At 39.2% G+C, this 22,360-nt stretch overlaps 1 protein-coding gene across 4 annotated transcripts in view; it reads left to right on the top strand.

Annotated features, from left to right (window-relative positions):
* clcc1 (chloride channel CLIC-like 1) overlaps positions 1-17,995 on the top strand; it is a 44,852-nt gene extending 26,857 nt beyond the window's left edge. For 3 of the 4 annotated variants that reach the window (XM_072573819.1, XM_072573820.1, XM_072573821.1), the window contains 5 exons: positions 548-685; positions 1,457-1,556; positions 5,540-5,637; positions 5,718-5,864; positions 7,251-14,218. In XM_072573819.1, coding sequence (XP_072429920.1) covers positions 548-685; positions 1,457-1,556; positions 5,540-5,637; positions 5,718-5,864; positions 7,251-8,063 — 1,296 coding nt within the window. In that variant the 3' untranslated portion in view covers positions 8,064-14,218. Of the gene's footprint in view, positions 1-547; positions 686-1,456; positions 1,557-5,539; positions 5,638-5,717; positions 5,865-7,250; positions 14,219-15,349 lie in introns of those variants that run through there. The other variant, XM_072573823.1, reaches the window with a different exon arrangement.
* Positions 17,996-22,360: the final 4,365 nt, after the last annotated feature.

The raw sequence follows: 22,360 nt of genomic DNA, 5'->3' as shown, positions 1-22,360 counted from the left end.
CACTCTTCAGAAGTGTTTAATCAATTATGAAGTGCTTTTGGGCATCCTGAGGAAGGCAGTATATAAAATCAACATTTCTTGGTTTAATGTCTCACCTGAAAGACCGCTTTCCTGATGATACAACACTTACCACTGAAGTGTGAGACAACTTTGCTTGAGGCCTGCAGTTGGCCTTGTACCTGTGATCTGACTCTTATAAGCATTGCTAACGGTGTACTAAGCTGAGCCATATGCACACATGCAAAATAATAGAATCTAATGTATAATTACAGTAATAAAGGACTTGCACAATGAAGGTAACTAGTTTATTTACCTCTATATTTCAGAACTTTCTTGTGGTTTTATTTCACTCTAGTTTCCATGCTTTTGTACTTCACTCAGTACCTCCACACTAAAGGCTAGGAAGCTGACCCATATTAACAACCATTTACATAGATTAAAAAATTGCAGTGCATATTTGAACATTTTGTACATTAGATTTATGGATTTTGATTGCAAGTAGTATGGTATCTTTTTTGACTGACTTTTCTCTATTCTTTTGTTTCAGTTGTTGGCCATGTTAACATTTATTATTATAATATTTCACATCGTATGGATTGTTGCCCCACCATTTACACGGCCTTATCGATTCTTCTTGTTGTGCTTTCTAATTAGTTTTGTTTGGAACTGGGTGTTTTTATACAAGGTACAGTAGTCAACAATTAGCACAACTGACTCATGCGTCTTCACGAGATCTTCGGGCCTGACAAATAATTGGACATTGAACAGCAATTTTAAATGTGCTGTTTTCTTGTTTGCACTGATATAATTAATCAATACTGGAAGACTCTTAGATTAATATGAAAGCATAGGTCATTAAGTTTCAGTTTTAATTGAATACTATCAGTTCATATGGTTAATGTCTCAATTTTGATTTAAGTATTAACATGTGAGCTCTTGGTTTGTTTTAGTATGTTGGACATGATTATCCAGGACCTCTTTCCTTATTACTGCTCTGACCACTGACCGAGAGGATAACCTCCTTCCAGGTCTTTATGTATATTGATCTGAATCTGGCCACTTTTTACAAACCTCCCTTAGAAGCAATAAATAAGCAGATGTAGAGCATGCACTCTAGTCTTCCTGGTTTTGATTTTAATATCCAGTACCAATGCTAGATGTTATCCATATGGGCAAACAATTACTTTAAAAATGAATATATAGAACAACTTTGTCATTTGTCAGTGTTTCTATTCTTTTCTATTAGGCTATATGTCTTACACAGCAGGCAGTTGTATGTATCCCTTAGAATTGTTCTACAATGGGCTATAGTATACTTCCATATAGCAACGTATTGGCTTGCCTTAACTGCAGAGTTTCAGGGCTTTCAAAAATACAATCTGTGCTGAATGTGCAACTTTACAACAATTTTTGTAATGCAAACCTTCAATTTATAAGATGTAATTTTTCTTTACAGACGGCTTTTGCTAAGCGACAAGCTAATTTTGCCAAGTTACAACTTGATAAACCCATGTGTACAGGGGTACAGAACATGGATTGGAAAGGGAGCCTGCTTGGTGAGTAGGAGTTGCTGAGAATGCTAAGATTTAAATAAATCAAATGCTCCGAAGCATTGGTTTTGTAAAATACAAACTTTTTAGCATTATTAAAATAGCAAGCACTATTTATCAAACAGATGTAGCACTGGAAAAGTACGTTGGTTTCATTTTATTGTATCGCGTTGTAAAATTGTCAGTAATTATGCTTGTTTGGTTATAGTTTGTATTGGTCGCTGTCTGATTTAGTTTACTGTTTAAAGTTTTGTTGAGGAATAATTTGATCGGGCATGTGGAACTGATTCAGCTGAGGTGAAGAAACATTTGGCACTGACACCCAGTCAAGCCAGAATTGGAGCCACACCACTTTAAACAAATGAGCTTGTCTTTCATGGCATTTGACACCATGAATAGGTTCCAGGATGAGGTGAATTACACAAAAAAAGGTTGATGCTGAGCCAACTGATCATAGGGCAGAGCTGATGTTTGACAATGCAATATTATACAACAGGGAGCAACCAGGAGAACTTGAAAAGCTTAAAGCACCAAAATTAAATGCCTTAGTAGATTGATCTGCAATTGAAGGTGTGCAAGTGCAAACATCCCATGATGTCAGAGGGGGCATAGTCTGAATCATTGGAAATATATAATAACAAAGGCAGTCTCGATCTGATTTTCTAAATCCAGCCCTCTTATTAGTGGGATCGGCGGCCTCCATTTTTTTAGCAGCAGGAGCAGTGAGAGCAAGGACCGGGGGTGCCAGGAAGGTAAATTAATCCACCTGGCGGTTGGTGACCAATGGTGTCCCACAGGGATCTGATCTTGGGCCCCAGCTCTTTGTAGTTTTTATAAATGACTTGGATGAATAAGTGGAAGATGGGATAGTAAGTTTGCTGATTACACAAAGATCAGTGGTGTTGTAATAATCTTAAGGTGATTGGGGGAAGGTATAAGGGAGATGTCAGAGGTAGGTTCTTTACACAGAGTGGTGGGTGTGTGGAATGCACCACCAGTGGTGATAGTGGAGTCAGAGACTTTTAAGCGACTGATGGACAAGCACATGGATGGCAATAAATTGAGGGGTGTGTAAGTTAGGTTCATCTTAGTTCAAGATAATTGTTTGGCACAACATCGTGGGCCGAAGGGCCTGTGCTGTGCTTGCTGTTCTATGTTATTGATCAGGAACTGGAGAATTCTGACAACTTGTGGCAGTAGCCTATGGGTGACTTTCTCACAGGAGATAAAGCAGCAAAAAATGTATAAAAATCAATTCTACAGCTTTCATTGGCCAAATATTGTAAAAGGTACAAATGAAGTTTTTTTACATCAATGACCAATGTCAGCAAATAAGTAAATTCGGGGATTGTAGCAAATGTTCCTTCCATTATTACTAAATCCATCACAGGAATCAGCATAAATATTGCTGATCCTTTGTCCAATGGAAGTCAGTTAGGGCAGTGGTGCTTTTAAACATAATATGCTACAAGCCCAATTATCCAGATAGACAGATTTTTAGCTTGGGTACAGTGATTACTTATGGCCTAAATTTCACCCATTTTGAAAAATTTTATTTGCCCAACTTTCTTCTTACATTTACTTGTGTGTTGCTGTTTGCAAAATATGCCTTGGGGCAGCGCAATTGGACATTATTTGTAAAATAATGTTTTTTTTAAAAAATGCCTAATTTGCTTCGAGCAAACTAATAAAAAAAATTTGCAGAAACACAAATAGTAAAATGCAATTCTGTGAATCTTTTTTCAATTTGTACTAGTTGTGTCGATTTTTGGCCAAATTGTAGTGAAAAGATAACATAATCAGGTAGAAGTGTTAGGTCTATCCAACTGAGAGCTAATATTATGTTTAATGGGGAAAATTATGGCAATACACAAAATTATTTGTTAACTCCACACTTCTCAGGCAAATGGGCTTACAGCAAGATTTCATGACAGTTAGCTTGTATGATGTACATCTAAAAGACTGATGTAAAATTCTATCATATTTGCTATTTACTATGGAGAGATACATAATCGGTCTCGAGGCTGCTCTCCTTTCAAGTAACTGCATGCCAAAGGCACAAGTGTTCATACTAACTGGACAGGTATGAGCTAAAAAAAAACCACAAACTTTTCAAATCACCATTAACCACACAGCTGTCACGAACTATCACCATTATTTAATTGAAAAATTTGCGTAGTTTGGTTGAACTCCATTAGTGTTCAGCAGATCAGTACTGATTTTCTTTTGTTAACACATTGTTGAGACTGCTTAATTACTGACTTTTAAAAGTTTCTTCACCATTGATGTTACATTGACTGTCTGTTAATTGTAAGGTTTATCTCTGTTAATTTTGAACAGGAGTGTAAATTATAAATTTAACCTCACTGATCAACACCCTCTCTCAATGCCCACCATGCCTCAAATTTCTTTTCAGTTATATTGATGGCGGAGATTTGTTTTCAGAGAGCATAATGTCGAAACTTACAAATGAAGCAAAAGTTGAAAATGTAGAAATCTGAGGAAGTTGTTAATGGATTTCAGAAGCATAAATATGTTGGCAAAATTAGATGCTAGATGAAATTCATCACAGGAGTTGCAGCCTTGTACATATAACATAAACATATTTGGAAGAGCACATTGGTCTATTTCATAACAGGAAGCAAAATTTTATTTGACACTTGCGTGTTTGATTTTTAAAAATTTTTTATGGCACTGTATTAAACATCATTTCAAATCTTGAGTTGAAGCATGTAATGAAGATTTGGTATCTCAGTGACCTTTTGCTTGCTATTGTTTAATTAACTCCAGTCTGAAAGGGTCAAACTATTATAGTCGATAAAATATGGAGCTGGAAAAAGCACAGCAGGTTAAGCAGCATCAGAAGAGCAGGAGAATTGACGTTTCAGGCAGGAGCCTTCATCTATGTTTTCTCCAGCTCCACATTTTATTGATTCTAACTTTTCAGCATCTGCAGTCCTCACCACCTCCAAGTTGCTCAGACCTGTCACAGACTTGTAGAAAAATATCTCCAGAGCACCTAGTTTTGCTTCATCTGCCCAACTAGAGATTTTCCTTCCACTCACAGGTGTCTTATTTCTGATGGTAGAAAAAGTAAGTTTTCCAATTAGAACTATAACAGTATAGGTTAAGCAAACTTGGCTTGCAATACAAGGTAATAACTTATTCTTTTCTAGGATGTGGGCATTCATAGAATCATTAGAATTCATACATTGCAGAAAGAGGCCATTCAGCCCATGGTGTCTGCAGCAACCCTCCAAAGAGCATCTCATCTGGCCCTAGATGAATTCCCTACCCTAGCCCTGTAGTTCCACTTACCATGGTTAATTCTCCTAGCCTATAAATCCCTACAGGCAATTTACCATGTCAATCCACCTATCCTGCACATCTTTGGAGTATGGCAGGAAGCTGGAACACCTGTGGCAAACTCATGCAGACACAGAATGTGCAAACTCCACATAGACAGTCACTGGAGGCTGGAATTGAACCTAGATCCCTGATGCTGTGAGGCAGCAGTGTTAACAACTTAGCCACCCTGCCACCCCATTCCTGGCAAGGGCCAAATCTTTTGCCTATCCCTAATTGTTTTTGAACTGAATGACTAGGCCATTTCAGAGGACACTCAGCCATGCTGTGTGGGCCTAAATTCTCACCCAGGCCAGACCAGATGTAAATGGGAGAGTTGCTTCCTTAAACGACATTATTAGTCAATTGCATGCATTTTTACGACAGTCGATGAAAGTTTCATGGTCACCATTGCGGGGACTAGTTTTCAATTCTAGTATTATTTGAACTTAAATTTCATCAGTTGACATGGGAGGATTTGAACTCATGACTTCTGGCCCTCTGGATCCATTGACATTACCACTATGCCACCATTTTGGAAAAAAATTTGTAAATTCCGCATAAATAGCTTTTTTGTAACTAATATGGAAGAATAAGCTTTTTTAATTCACAAGCCCTTTAACAGTCAGATTCTTCTCCAACAGAGTGGTTCAGGCAAACTTGGACATTACAGAAAGACCCTTGTGAATTGTACTACGAGGCTCTGTTAGTGGATCCTATTTTGGAGGTTCCCCCAACCAAGGTAAAAACAAATAATTTTGGATCATCAATGTAATGATTTTACTTAAAATGCCAAATAATGTGATTTGCCTTCTTTTTAAGGCCTTCATGCTTACTGTAACAACACTGATCACTGAACCACTGAAACATATTGGGGAGCCTATCGGTCACTTTTTCCGCGATCTCCTGAAAGACCTACCATGGATCTGGCAGTTCCCTGTGACCCTGACAGTTATATTGGCTGTTGTTGTAAGTCTCTGTTCTGAATGCCAAAGAGAATAGTGTTTATTTAAAGTTATATTTTATGCAGTCAGCACTCACCTTATTAGTATCATACTAATTAATGTTCCACTGGTGTTTCCAAACGCAATGACATAAAGTACAGGAATGCAGATCATTTGATGTTTCTAGCCATATTACCATCACTTTTTTTAAAATTTATGTTCGATAAAACTATTGTGAAAGTTTTATTTTCTGTACAGGCCTGAAGTTAATGAATTAAAATAGCTTACTTTGCAAGTTAATTTTAGAACATTGACCAATACAGCGCAGAACAGGCCCATCGGCCCTCAATGTTGCACCGACCTGTGAACTATTCTCAGCTCATCCCCCTACACTATCCCATCATCATTCATGTGCTTATCCAAGGGTTGTTTAAATCTCCGTAATGTGGCTGAGTTAACTACATTGGCAGGTGGGGCATTCCAGACCTTAGCACTCTCTGAGTAAAGAACCTGCCTCTGACATCTGTCTTAAATCTATCACCCCTCAATTTGTAGCTTTGCCCCTCATACAAGCTGACATCATCATCCTAGGAAAACGACTTTCACTGTCTACCCTATCTAATCCTCTGATCATCTTGTATGTCTCTATCAAATCCTCTCTTAGCCTTCTTTCCAATGAGAACCGACCCAAGCCTCTCAGCCTTTCCTCATAAGACCTTCCCTCCAGACCAGGCAACATTGTGGTAAATCTCCTCTGCACCTTTTCTAATTCTTCAACATCCTTCCCAAAATATGGTGACCAGAACTGTACACAATATTCCAAGTGCGGCTGCACTAGCGTTTTGTATAGTTGCAGCGTGATATTGCGGCTCCGGAACTCCATCCCTCCACCAGTGAAACCTAACACACCATATGCTGCCTTAACAGCACTATCCACCTGGGTGGCAACTTTCAGGGATCTATGTACATGGACTTTGAGATCCCTCTGCACATCCACACTACCAAGAATCTTTCCATTGACCCAGTACTCTGCCTTCCTGTTATTCTTCCCAAAGTGCATCACCTCACATTTAGCTGCATTGAACTCCATTTGCCACGTCTCAGCCCAATTCTCCAAGTCCCCCGACAACCTGTAACATTCTTCCAAACTGTCCACTACTCCACCAACTTTAGTGTCAGCTGCAAATTTACTAATCCATCCACCTATGCCTGCATCTAAGTCATTTATAAAAACGACAAACAGCAGTGATCCCAAAACAGATCCTTGTGGCACACCACTAGTAACCAGTGACATTCTTCCTGAAGCACTCAAATTTTTTTTAATTATGGGGATAGGATTTGCATAATTTACTATTCAGCTAGTCTCAGGTATTACTATAATCACCATTTTTTTTTGTTTTTCTCTTTGCAGGCATTCTGCTATTCTTGTGGTCATGCAGTTGTCCGATATGGTTTATTTAGATCACTTCCAAATGTTGGTCCTCAAGCTCCAATTGCACATCATAATGTGCCATATAGTGTACAAGGGCCTGTTGATAATACCTTATACCAAAGGGGAGGATATGTGGATTACAAAGCTGGAGGTGATGCTAGTTATTTTCCTCTCATCAGAAGAGATCCCAATCATGATGCAGTAACTGCAGATCCCTTTGGGCAAAGAGATCTAAATTTCCAGGGTGTGGAAGATTTAAAGAATTGGGAAAGAGCTGAGATGGCAAGTAATGGGCAAGGTGACAATCATCTGCGTAGAAGAAGAGCACCAAACCATAAAGATTGTCATTGTGCTAGATACACTCCTGACCAGTTGGTGTCAAGGAATGAAGTCATTGCACAACCATCAGAGGAAAATCCTGACACAGAAGATGTTGATATTTACCAAGCTCAAGAGATTGTTGAACAGTGCAAAAGTAATAATTTCCAAAATAAGAAGGCAACTGAGTTACCTGTCAGTAAATTACACAAAGTGAGACGAGCAAGTGAAAAGGATATGCAGAGTAGAGTTCCTGAAGAACTTGGTACAGCAGACAGGCCTCTTGATGCAGTTTCACAGCTTCTGTCAGAAATTAATGTCACCGAGTTGGATGTTACTGAGAAAAAGCGAGTACAGGAGAAAAAGCATGAAAATGAGTTACCCATCATAGAAAATGTGGGAGCGCAAGTAAGTCTTCCAAGAAACTTAGATGCATTTATGTCAGAAATTAAACCATATTTTATTAACCCTTAACTGTAAAATAGCAATCGGTTGATTTGTAGGATGTCATTTTCTCTAAACATAAACGTACAGTATAGCAAGTATTGGATGTTTTATATTGGTCTGTTGACAGCCAGGTTTTGGGAACATGTTTATAAGTCATTGAGCTATGTGTGAAAACCAAGCCTCGTTAAGTATTTTTAAATATTCCTCTTAGAGGAAGTGGGACAAAGATAGGAGAAGGACTAGTGTTTGTATGAATAGGAGGAACAATTTGCTGCAAACAATTTAGCTGCTTTTAGATGATCTTGTGATCATAATCCAGCTGGGGGAGTGCTTAAATGGAATGAATTGTAGATAATTTATTTATCTTTATTTATTTACTTGTTTGTTTATTTATAGTCACGTGTATGTTGTTACAATTTACAGTGAAAAGTGTTATGCAGTGTCACCACTCTCCGGCGCCATCAAACAAGTATTTTTATCAACCGGTTCAGAGGTACTATCACACCTCTGGAGCAGGTGGTACCTGAACTCAGCCCTCCCAGTCTAGGGGTAGGGACAGTACCACTGCACCACTCTTCATCTATGTTCTAAAGGGTCGGCCCATCCATCTGAGGCTGTACGCTCTGGTTCTAGTCTCTCCTGTTAGTAGAAACATCTTCTCCATATCCACTCTCTCCAGGCCTCTCAATGTTCAGTAAATTTCAATGAAATCCCCTCCTGCCCCACCCATCCTTCTAAACTCCATTGAGTACAGACCCACAGTCCACAACCACTCTTCATATGTCAAGCCCTTCATTCCTAGGATCATTCTTGTAAACCTGCTCTGGATGCCCTCCAAAAACAACATATTTTTCCTTAGAAACCACTTGCAATGTTCCAAATGCAATCTTATACAGCTTCAGCAGTACACCTCTGCTCTTGTATTCTAGCTCTCTTGAAATTAATGCTAACACTGCATTTGCCTTCCTAACTGCCAACGGAACTTGCATATTAATCTTAAGACATTCCTGAAATAGGACTCCCAAGACCCTTTGTGCTGCAGATTTCCAAAGCCTACTCTATTCTCCCTGGGAGAAAGTGAGGACTGCAGATACTAGAGAGTCAGTGTCGAAACGTGTGGAGTTAGAAGAGCGCAGCTGATCAGGCAGCATGCAAGGAGCAGGAGAGTCGATGTTTCATGAAGGGCTTATTTCATTTCTTTACCCACTCTCCTGGCTTATTAAGTCCTTCTGCAGCCTCCCTGCTTCCTAAACTCTACCTGCCCCTTCACCTATCTTTTGTGTCATCTGAAAAATTGGCAATAATGCCCTCATTCCGTTATTAAGATCGTTAACATATAATGTGAATAGTCTTCTGCCTCCCTCCCTCCTTAAACAGATGTATTACGGTAGCCATTTTACAGTCCTCTGGGACCTTCGCTGACTCCAGTGATTCCTGAGTGATCGCTACCAATGCCTCTGCAATCTTCTCCAGCTATCCACCCTCAGAACTCTGGTGTGCAGTCCATCTGGTACACATGGTTTATCCACCTTAAGACCTCTCAGTTCCTCAGCACCTTCTTAGTGATGGCTGCTACACTCACCTCTGCCCTGACATTCTCTTCAGGTTCTGGTTATATTTTGGATCTCCAGCCTCTGCAGTTCTTTGTCTTGGGAGGTGTATGCTTGGAGATTAATTGCTTGGTATTGAAATTATTTCTTTTTTCAAATGTGATGGGGACACGTATCATTTGCAGTTAATTTCATTGAGGCTTGTACAGAGCTGCTCAGTCAAGAATCAGGGAGGTATAAGAAGTAGCCACTAAACAGGGCAGTGACACTCAACTAGGAAAACTGGAGGCAAAATAAATTATGCTGGGGAGAAAGGTTGTTACAAATTTACTGCTATATTCATTGATGTTAATCGCTTAAATTATCTCCGTGCATGTTTAAGTTGACTTTTAATCCCCATATCTACTCAAATGGAAACAGGACCTAAGAATGTAACAATGAAATTCCCTTGCCTTTTGCACTAGGTCTGTAGAATCCTTCAGTTTCTCAAAATGTGAACAAATTTAATACTAACTATGATGATTATAATCCACTTTGATCAATAATACTTAACAGAACAGGGTATGATGCGAGACAGTCAATCAGGAGAGCAAGTACCAATTGCTCTGGGCTCTTTACTTAACATAAAAATGTAAATTTAGATTAGAATGGAATAGAATCCCTACAGTGTAGAAATAATCCATTTGGCCCAACAAGTCCACATCATTATTATTCAGGTTATTCCTCATCAGGGCAGAGGTCCTCCTTTTGCAGCAAGAAAGCTGGTATTTTTGGTATCTGCCTTCATTTCTTTTTAAAGCTTTTGTCTGACTGACAGAGGTCAAAACAATTGGAATGACCAAATAGTAACATGTTTATGTAGCAGTGGCTTAGCTGATCTTGTCTGATTCCTAAATGATGCAAGGGTTTTGTAGGAAAGAGTGGGAAATTTGTTTTTGCCAGCTAAGAGATTAGTAACCATAAAATGCACATTTAAAGTAATAGGCAAAAGAAATAGAGGTCAGTTGAGAGTTTTTTTTTTGCACAATCAGAAAGGACAACAGAAGCAGATTCAGTTCAAATGAAATTTAATAAAATCTGGAAACAGTGGAGAATGGTAGGGGTACAGGGAAGGCTTGGGGAAAGTTGCTTAGCTCTTTCAAAGCAAGTGAATAGGAGAGCAGATGGGATATTGTCATTGATTACAAGGAAAATGGAGTATAAGCTTAATGGGAATTTTACTGCTGCTGTAAAGGGCATTGGTTTGACTACAGCTCAAGTGCTGTGCACAGTTTTGGTCTCATTTGATAAAGGATGTAATTGCTTCAGAAATGGATCAGAGAAGACTTTTTCAACTCATTCCTGGGTGAGAGGTTATCTCATGAGGAAAGGTTGAACAGTTTGGATCTGATTCAATTGGAGTTTAGAAGAATGAGAGGTGATCTTAATGGAAGATCTTCAGGGGATTAGATAAGGTGGATTCTGGCAGCATTCCATCATACAGGGGAGACTAAAACTAAAGGGCATAGCTTAAAAATAAGGGGTCAACCCTTTTAAGGCACGTGATTTGTTTTCACCCTCTCGGGTCATTAAAGTGTGACAGCGATGGGGTCTGAATCTTTAAACTTAATCAAGGCAGTATTACATGGATTTTTGATAAAGGAGTCAAAGATTATAGAGTATAGACTGGAAAATGGAAATGAGGGCATTGTCTGATTGCTCATGATCTTATTAAGTGTTAGAGGGCTTAAACTGTCAAATATTCTGCTCCTGCTCAGAGGTCCCCTCTCCTTTTGGTGGTGAAAACTTTCATGATAAAGTGTCAATTATTGTATTTATAAGAAATAGATATGTTGGGTCAGAATTTGAATATCACTGAAAAGAATCTTTCCATTTTGGACTCATCAAGACAAATACAGGATTGCAAAATTGTAATGATTTGTACTACAAGAGAAAAGGGTGCTGATTTGTTCATATGGCAACTCTGGCTATGTTACGTTCGTTTGAAATTTGGTGTTCTTGCCGTTCTCTCGCTGCCAAAGCCTGTCGTCCTGTGCTCATTTTTCTCTCCCACAATATTCAAGAAGTAGGTGTATAATACACATAATCAACAAAAGCTGACCAACAAACAAATGAATAAATGTTCATATAAGGAATATAACATCTTATGAGTGCAAAATTAATTTATTCAGTTCATTTATATTAGGAGATTAGAAAGTTTAATGAGTTTGTAAGTAAGATTAAAGGATAATTTAAAGGAGAAAATTTGGTGAGCAAATAGCTGATTTTCGTAGTTTCAAGATGTTAACATGATATTAGAGTCTCAAATGTGTCTTAGTGCATGGTGGTACATATAGACATGAAAGTACCTTGGCCCTTTGGAAAAATGGCAACTTTAAAAGCACTTCAGTGCTTAGAAATAATGCAATGAATTGCTGATTATTTATTATATAAGACTGCATGTTAGCAGATGTATTACCAAAAAGAATGTAAGGATTGTGGAAGTGAAAAAAAAACTGTTGTACCTAGAATGGGGAGGAAAGGTATATGAAGATCAAACCATTTCTCAAATTAAGTTATAGTTGACATTTGGTGATGTAAAAAGGATGTGATTTGAGTGCATATAGTCTTCCTGGAGAGCAGTGGGGTTTTGTTTTCATTGGATGAGTTTCATGAGTTAATAAAAAGTGATGCATTGTGACAGTTGATCCAGAAGAAACAAAGTAATTTAGAACTGTAGAGAAATATTACCTCAGTGAAAAGAGTCAGCTTGAGAGAAATGTTTGCTTAAAATCCTGAAGGGTTTCTATGAAAGTTGAAAAATGTGGTGCTGGAAAAACACAGCAGGCCAGGCAGCATCCGAGGAGCAGGAGAATCGATGTTTCGGGCATAAGCCCTTCTTCAGGAATGAGGCTGGTCGGGAAGAAGATTGCAGGTCAAGAGGGCGGTGCTGAATCCAGGGGTTGGGACTGAGATAAGTTGGGGGTGGGGAAATGAGGAAGCTGGAGAAATCTGCATTCATCCTGTGTGGTTGGAGGGTTCCTAGGCGGAAGATGAGGCGCTCTTCCTCCAGGCATCGTGTGGTCAGGGTCTGGCGATGGAGGAGGCCAGGGACCTGCATGTCTTTGGCGGAGTGGGAGGAGGAGTTAAAGTGTTCAGCCACGGGGCGGTTGGGTTGGTTGGTGCGGGTGTCCCAGAGGTGTTCCCTGAAACGTTCCGTAAGTAGGCGGCCTGTCTCCCCAATGTAGAGGAGACCACATAGGGTGCAACGGGTACAGTAAATGATGTATATGAAGGTGCAGGTGAATTTGCAATGGATATGGAAGGATCCATTGGGGCCTTGGAGGGAGGTAAGGGGGGAGGTGTGGGCGCAAGTTTTGCACTTCTTGTGGTTTCAGGGGAAGGTGCTGGGAGTGGAGGTTGGGTTGGTGGAGGGTATGGACCTGACAAGGGAGTCGCCTCTCCGGAACGCTGATTTGGGTGGAAAGGGGACTATATCCCTGGTGGTGGGGTCTGTTTGGAGGTGGTGGAAATGACGGAGGATGATACGATGTATCTGGAGGTTGGTGGGGTGGAAGGTGAGGACCAGTGGGGTTCTGTCCTGGTGGCGATTGGAGGAGCGGGGTTCAAGGGCGGAGGAGCAGGAAGTGGAGGAGATGCAGTGGAGGGCACGTCGGAGGGGAAATTGTGGTCTTACCTGCCTGGCCTGCTGTGTTTTTCCAGCACCACATTTTTCAACTCCGGTCTCCAGCATCTGCAGTCCTCACTTTCTCCTAGGGTTTCTATGAAAGTCTAAGTGAAGTTATATAGACTTGAGGAAGAGGCTGGTTCTCAAGATTGGGAATTGAAGCCACATTTAAGTTAAGCCCGTATAGCCGTCTCTACTATGACTACTGTACGTGAGTGTTCTTGCACTTCATGGTATTGTGTTTAACCATGTTTTTCAATCTTTACGTTTAACACATTCAAATAGTTTGGTTTATTCTACTTTTCTTCATTTATTTGAATAATAATCTTAAACCAAACCTGCAACATTGTGTGTTTGACATTCAGTGAATGTTATTTTGTTTTTATAAATAAAAATAAAAAATAAAAAAAACAAAAGATTTCATTCTGGGAGCAATCAAGTCCAGTAGTAATATATTTGGGTTCATAATAATTGGCATGTTTATAGATTCTGCTTGAGAACAAAGTTATTTAATTTGGAAACCACTTTAGTGTTAGAGTTGTGAAAATTAATATTTCTGTATGGACAAATGGAGTTTATACTGAATTTATTTTCAGTAAGTCTGGTCTAATATGAATAACTGTATAATACAATTGACAGTGTGGAAAATGTGTCGAAGTGTTGCTTCTGCAGAAGTCATAAAGACTCAGTGTGCAGAAGTGATGAGACCCAGTGTTGCATCAGCAAAAGTAATAAGACTCAGCTATCAAGGGGGGGTTGCACGCTCACAACAGGCCACAGACAGATGTGGTAAGCCGATTAGATTAGCAGCTGCACAAAACAATACAACTGTCACGTGAGGTAAAAGGGGAGGTACAGAGAGGCTCCGAGAAAACTGTATAAATGTGCAACAATATTATTCGAAGTGTGCCTATTTTGTGGTCACCCGGGCTTGCAAGAACGTATGAATAAAGACTGCTTTGGAATTTGACTCTGACTAAAATTATTTGGCAGTGAGCTTCGTTTCTCACAACAGCAAATGTTGTTTTGATAAATTGTGCTTTGCAGTGACTGTGGTTTCCTGCAAAGATGAATGCTGAGTTTAGAAAATAAAAGAATCTTGTTCATAGGAATGGTAAAAATCAATGAAAAACCCAAGCCAATTTGAGACCAAAATTTAAAAATTTGAGATTAGTCCCAGGGTCCATGTTCACCTTGATTGATTGTACAGAATACCAACCATGTATAAGGTGATCTCCACACCAGTCAGAAACAGGTCCAGATCTCTCTAAGTTATACAAGAGAGAGTTTGCCACATGCTTTGGAGCTCTGTTGATAGGTTTGATGTTCAGCAGCCACCTACATTCCTTGCATAATCTATAAGCATGACCCCAGTGTTCCCTCGCACAGAGTTAAAATAATTGGTCCACACAATGCAGTCCAGCTTTCTGTATTGTGTATATCTCCATTGAATCACCTGTTCTCAAATGCTTCGCAGAAATAATACAAACCTAGCTCTGCTAAGCCTATTCGCGTGGCTAAGGCACCCAACACCAGCTCAGGGCAACAAGGTCAGCCAATTCCTGGAGAATAGGTAATAACTAAAATCAATCCACAATTTTAATGAATTATCAGAATTTGCTGGAAGAAAGTATGCGGTGCATTCCTAAGCAAGAGTTGAATTATTGGTTTTGTGGACAATTTCTGTAATGTACAGTGTCACTGTTCTAAAATTGAGATTTTTTATTTTATCCTAATTTGTATAACATGAGTTTTGTTTATTTTTTAAGACTTTATCTCCAACTTCAAATTTAAACAAGTGTTTTGTTCCTAATGTAGTAGTGTAATTTATGTCAAATACTGTAATGTAGAAGAATTTGAAGTCATGATAAAAGGTTCATTTTTCCTGGAAGAGCTTCCTAATGTACATAATGAGTTTCTTGTGTGAATTTTTCTGTATCCCATTTACTTGAGTGATTAAAAAAATCGTTGAAAATCTCAGAAAAAGTAAATGGAGTAATATAGTGTTTTTGATTACTTCACCGAAGTGTTTGATTATGTGGATTACTATTTTTAAAACTCTGGAGTTGAACCATTAATGCTTGTTTGTTCCATAGGCTTTCAATAAACCAAAATCTGAAGAAAGCCAAAGAGAATGAGGATTTTTGTTGAAGAAAACTTCATTAGTTGTATCTTGTAACATTTGGTGGATTGTTGGAAATTTCAGTCAAATGAATTAAACATTTTTCATAACACACTTTTTCTCAAATACAAATTTGTTAACATTTGTGCTGCTAATGAGTTTTTTATATTTGGGCAGACAGTTACAATCTTTGTGTGCACACATCTCTTTGTGAACAAAGTTTGAATGATAAAATGGCAAATTGTAAGAAAAAAGTATACAATGAGATACTGTCTTTAAAAGTTAAATATTCCTGTTGAAATGCACATTTTCAATGAGAGCTTTATGTAGCATAAGAGTAATTTTAAGATTATTTCAGAAATACAGTGTAATTTCATCTTTCAATTAAGTTTTGATCTGTAGCTTTAGATATAATTTTTTTTTAAAAGTTCCTTTTTTAATTCATGAAGGCAGAGAATTTTGATCACAGCACGTACATTTTTCAATTGAACTTTTAAAAAAATTGTTTTGACTAGAAGCAGCATTTGTTGGTCTGGTCCATTGCCATTGTTTCAGCCAGCCAGAATGGTGTATATCAACTTTAGGAAATTCTATAGATAGCACAGATATTTTGATTTTGTGCAGACCTTTAGCTATGGTCAGCGCATGTTAAATTTTCAGTTTCCAGCTTTCAGTTCCAGGACTGAACATCACCTGCAGCAGTACTCTATAGCTGTCCCGTATTATCACTGATCTGCTTGTACTCTACTGTTGTGCAATTACCTTACTGCAAAACAAAGGTTCCTTTTCTATGAGGAAGTACAAGAAGTGTGCATGCTTTGGCCATCAGTCTGTTTCCCTAGATGCACTGTGATATTGCTGTGATGTTTTACTGAGGAGCACCTGAAATATAACAACAGTATTAAACAAAACTAAAATTAATGAAAACCAACTAAAAACAGGATTCTATCATTGCATGAGTCCACCTTGAAAAAAATCATTGGGCTTAGTCTAGTTTATATTATTTGTGATGTACAGTAATATTTTAGGCTTTATTTAATAGCATTAGAATGGCACAATTAAGCTGTTTTCAGTAGCATTTAAATTGCACAATGCCATCTTTGTCTACCTAATAATTAAAATATTTATATGCATATTGTGATTAAAGAGACAATTTTAAAAAAATTTTTGTTTAACGTTTGGATTTTAAATTAGTAGCATATAGATGTTAATCTATTTTTGTGAATGGGCATAATAAGTAACTCGATCAGTCTTTTCAGAATCATGAATTTAATCCAGTGTGTGTCAGAGAGCAGACGACTAAAGGCTTAAAGAGTAATTGAGTTATACAGCATGGAAGCACCTTTGGTCCAACCCGTCCATGCTGACCTGCTATCTCAACTGGTCCAGTCCCATTTGGCAGCAATTTGGCCCATATCCCTCTAAACCCTTCCTATTCGTATACCCATCTAGATGCCTTTTAAAAGTTGTAATTGCACCTGCTCCCATCACTACTTCTGGCAGTTCATTCCATAATGCAACATTCATTGTGTGAAAAAGTTGCCCCTCAGGTCTCTTTTAAATCTTTTCCCTTTCACCTTAAACATATGCCCTCTAGTTTTGGATTCCCCTAACCTGGGCGATTCACCCTATCCATGCCTCTCATGATTTTATAAACCTATATAAGGTCACCCCTCAGCCTCTAACATTCCAAGGAAAATAGCCCCAGCCTATTCTTCCTCTTTTGTGGCTCAAAGCCTCCAGCTCTGGCAACATCCTTGTAAATCTTTTCTGAATCCTTTCAAGTTTAACAACAGGTTTCCAATAGCGATGAGACCAGAATTGAATGCAGTATTCTAAAGGTGGCCCAACTAATGTCCTGTACAGCTGCAACATGACAGCCCAACTCCTGTGAACAATAAAGGCAAACATACCAAATGCTGCCTTCACTACCCTGTCTACCTGCGACTCCACCTTTGAGGAACCATGCACCTGTGCCCCTCGGTCCCTTTGTTTGGCAACACTTCATTGAGTCTGTCATTAACTGTATTAGTCCTGCTCTGATTTGCCTTACCAAAATGCAACACCTTACATTTATCTAAATTAAACTCCATCTATTGTGGAGTTTTACAACAGGACAGAGAAAATATTGAAAGATATCAGGGTTTAGAATAATCAAGGATTGATGTTAATTCAAAAAATTGGAAGTTTTTATGCATTTCATAGAAAACCTGACTGACGTTAAGTGCAAGTATAGTTTCTGCCAGAAAACCAGGCTGTTCAGAGCAGTTAATGGAAGAAATTACTTCTATAGTTTGTGTAAACTCCTAAACCAGGAGTGTTTGCTAATAAATTTGCAATGGCTCTTCAAAGCTGAGAAAGTGTAAGATCAATTGTGTAACTCTTCAAGAAAAGGGCTTCAGATGTGTCTCAGGACTGGAACTGAAAGTAAGTGATTAAGCCAAACCTTTTGATTTGAAAGGGAGGGAACATCCTTCTGGTTTTTAAGTAACTGTAAAATGATGGTATTGAGGAGTAATGGGATTTTGTTTTACTGTTACAAAATCTTTCAAACTGATGTATATGTGGGTTTGTTTTAATTTTCTTTCACATAGTAAACTTTTTTTTATTGTTGAAACCAGATCTGTGTTTTGTGTTCTTATGTTTGTGAAAGTGTAAATTAGACAAAGAACAATATATGATTTTTCAAGCAACATTTCATTCTGGGAATTTGACTTGTCCAGTAGCAACACCAACTGTGATCATAACAATATGCAATGCTTTATGTATTTTTCACTTTCACCTTAAAATATGCAGTGGGCTTTCCTGATGATTTGAGCAAAAAAAACTTTTTGTATTAAATGGCAGAGAACTGACAGAACTTGTGAAACTATATTCAAAATGATTAACTGGCCTCTTCAATTATATTAGAAGAAAGTCATCATGGGACACAGCCAGTCTTTATCTCCCAAGTTTCTAAGTAATACCATAACTTGCTTCAAAGGAAATATTTAAAAAATCTAAGAGGAGAAAATATTTTCATGCCTTCTAACAAAATAGTATTACTTGTGTGAAATGTGCATTTTTTAATATGAGTGACCAAAGCCTGAAATTTACTACTTTGAAATTGAAGTATGGCAATGATCAAGCCCACCGCAGGAAGAGTGAGCCCAGTGCAGTGGGGAGGGAGGTTCCCCAGCATCTGCAGCAGTGAGAGCAAGCAGTCCGAGGTCTCCTGGAGAGCAGGCCAAAGTGGAGAAGATCGAGCCCTTTTAGGGAGTGCAAGCTCAGCATGGCTAAGCACTTGAGACACTGTTGAACTTTTAACTTTATTTCTTTATTTTTCTACCTTTTATACTAAGAGGGTCTGTAATGTTTAACTTTTAAATTTGTGTCTTTATTTTTCTACCTTGTATCTAAGATTTTGTACCTAGGTACTGGGAATGGTGACATTATACACTTTTCATTGTGATCATGTGGTTCTGTACAGAAGTACTTGTGACGATAAAACATAACTCTTAAAAAGTAACAGAGAGAAAGTTCATGCTGTTCTCAGATGATCGCACCAGGAGACCATCTCTTTAGATTCATTCTGCCTAGGAGCAGTTTGCAGGGCAGTGGTGCAAGAAACCGAATGATATCCTACATGCCACAAGAGTGAGTGACACTATCTTTTTTTCCTGCTACCTCATACAGGGGCATCACTCAGTCTCACTTTGTCACTGTACAGGCATCTCACTAAGGATTACAGCTTGCAAGCCTCACTACGGCATGGATGTTGTGCACTCAAGGAGTGATCCCTCATCCTCTCAGACTGCTAACACTTCCTGCTCACTGCACGTCCTGTTCACTGAGTACATCTCGCTGCCTGATAAGGTTATACATGTTCACAAACTGTTCCTGCTCCTGTTACCATCACACTTAATTCTATTTATCTTGTTGCGGGAGAAGCTGGTGTACAACCATGCTGAGAGGGCCAAGACCAGCAAAGGTGATGCCAAATAAATTCTTACCCCCTTAAAAAATAGACCAACAGCCCAGTAAGCAACTGGGTCTAACAGTTCGCAGTCTCTGTATGATGCACACTTGCAGCCTCTTTGATCCGAGTTGCTTGAAGCACTGAGGTCTCTGGCAATGGAGAGTTGGAGGGAGCACGGCAACTCTGGAGAGTCTTTAGCTATTCTCTGATGAGCACAAAAACAAATGAGCTGACTTGCATCACCTATTCTGCATCTTCGCCAACTAACTCTTTCCATCTGCAGGTACTACAAACCCCAGCTCAAGGGGCTTCAGCCTGAGTTCCAGGTACCCTCTCTTCTCAAGGATACAGGATAATGCTAACAGGCACTCCCAGGGAGGAGAACTGACAAACAGCAACCTTAGCAGCAGTTTCTAAGGACTCTCCAGAGTTGCCCTGCTCCCTCCACTGCCAGAGACCTCGTTGCTTCAAGCAACTCAGATCAAAGAGGATGCAAGTGTGCATCATACAGAGACTGTTCAGCCCAAAGGATACCAGCCAGATTGTTCGAAGTAACCAGCGTGTACTTCCTTCACCACATTTACTGAAGTCAGACCTGCCCCTGGATTGTAGTCCAAGATTCTATAGGCAAATATTGGGACCACTGAAGGTAATCCTAAAATCTACTGGAGGAACTAGCACCTAGGACGTCCAGTTGTCCACACGTAAAGCTTATTGAAAGGATAGTGAAAATTTTCATGTATCTACTACAGGTTCCAGGAGGGAAACATCTGTCCTATGACTGAGGTTCTCAAAAGCCAGAGGATGTGGAGGCTGGTATAATTGCAACATTTAAGAGGCATTTGGATGGGTATATGAATAGGAAGGGTTTGGAGGGATATGGGCTGGGTGCTGGCAGATGGGACTAGATTGGGTTGGGATATCTGGTTGGCATGGACAGGTTGGACCAAAGGGTCTGTTTCTATGCTGTACATCTCTATGACTCTATATTCAACACTGAGATAGGCAATGGCCAAATCACGTTTCAATGTAAAATAAGTGTGGAGCTAAATGGAGGATGCAGTTCCTTACTGTATATGTCATTGTGCTAGTAGTGTTGTTGGTGAGGATTCTTGGGCTTTACAAGAGTACAATGATGACTCATTTAAAAGCACTGAAGGGATTATGAGGGTATAAAGCACAAAAGGTGCACACTTAGGATGTGGAACAAAGCAGTGATATTCACCAGGGAATGGACTCCCTGATGGCACTCATATGTCTAGCATGATTATTTTTGTGCAAACATTCAGGAGTGTGAGTAGAAGAACTAACTGCTCCAAGTATCACAGCTGTTTTAGCATTAACTTTGGGTCTCAGGTAAGATTTCTGCATGCATATTAGTTGTCAGAGGTGAGGACATCTAGAACCATAGTTGAAAGAAAGAGTCTATGTTTGATTGCTTAGATCAATAAATAGAAAAAATACCCAGCCCTAAAGGACTGTGGCAAGCAGAGAGCTGACTAACTACATCAATTAAATATTAACAAGAGCTTAAGTCTAACAAAGCTCATGCATCTTAGAATCAGGCGACTACAGGTTGTAGTTCAGTTGACTGTCTTTCAATCTTTGATAACCATCCTAGCCCATCTTTGGATTCTTGGCCTTGTCCTCCTCTTTGTCGTCTTGCTGCTGAATCTCCTCAGCAAGCACATCCCTACTTTGGAAAGCTGAGATTGTGCTAGATGCAGTGGATTGCTATGATGCAAAAGCCTTGTTTGGGTTATACTGTATAGCACCATCCAGAGCCTCATCTCTGCAAGGCCTGTCAGTGGTCTGATCTGCAATGTGTGTGATCTCAGGCATGTGTGTGTGCTGCATTATATCTCTGTAGAAGGGAGCATTTCTTAGAGGTGTCATAAACAAAATGTGAAGGGATATTCATTGATAATCCAGAAACTATCCTTGTGTGAGCTGATAGCCTTTGAAAAAATGATCCAGGATATAAGTGTTGTGCAGTTTCTTAGACATCTAGTGCAGATCTGCAATATGGTCACAAATAGCTTAAAAGTGATGGAGTGGAATCCTTTGTTGACAAAGGTTTGCGGTGGGTCCTTTGATAGCTATATGAGCACATTCAACTGCATCCTGAACCAGTGCGATACCAGCAAGATCAGATTCCTAATTTGTGAGCTATCTGACTCTCTCTCCATCAAGGAGAAAAGATGTAAATTGGTGGGCTGTCATAAAGAAAGAATCAGTAATATCCTAGAACAATCTACTAGTGTGGAAATATAGGGCAGCTGCTATTTGTAGGCTACCAGGTTGGGATTATCTGACCTCCGGACCTTGTCTAAAACTTTAGGGATGATACACTGACACAGGGTAGCCTGAGTTTTATTCTACACTGTTTCCCACTCATTTGCAGAGTTACACCTAAGCCTGTAGATTCTGTTTTGTATAACAACTGTCCTTTGGCTTGTTCTTGTCCAGCTGCTTCTCCCTGTGCCATGATTAAAGGAGGAATTGTTGGATTGACCCCAGCCATGCTTCATTCACCCATTATTTGTCACAGATCTTTTACAAGTGAAAGTACACAGTCTTATTAAAGAGACATTGTAGCTCTGACCTCCTTCCTCATGAAGTTCCTAGGTTATGCTCTCGGTGGTTAATCTTGCTCCAGTCTAAAGCCACAAAATGTTTTGTGATTCTGCATTGTTGTGCTTCTTGAAAAGGCAGTGCAATTAGTTCTGTCTTACAGAAGCAAGAATTAATTTCCCAGAAATGCTAGGGAAGCAATGGATCCATAGGGAAGGTAGAATTGAAGATGCTGGCAAAATTAATGTGACTGAAAGCAGATAAATCTCCAGCACTGAATAAATTTGCAGTCCAGAGTACTTAAGGAGGTTCGTATTATTATTGGCTGACATTTTCAAAAATTCTGTAGATTCTGGAACAGTACCAGCAGATTGGAGGTTGACTAGTAAAACCCCACTATTTTAAAAAAAGGGTAGGGAAGAAAAGCTGGGAATTACAGATTGTTAACATCAA

This window comes from Chiloscyllium punctatum, chromosome 7 (genome assembly GCF_047496795.1).
Source record: "Chiloscyllium punctatum isolate Juve2018m chromosome 7, sChiPun1.3, whole genome shotgun sequence".
Lineage (NCBI taxonomy): Eukaryota > Metazoa > Chordata > Chondrichthyes > Orectolobiformes > Hemiscylliidae > Chiloscyllium > Chiloscyllium punctatum.
This window is presented reverse-complemented; position numbering and strand designations above follow the sequence as displayed.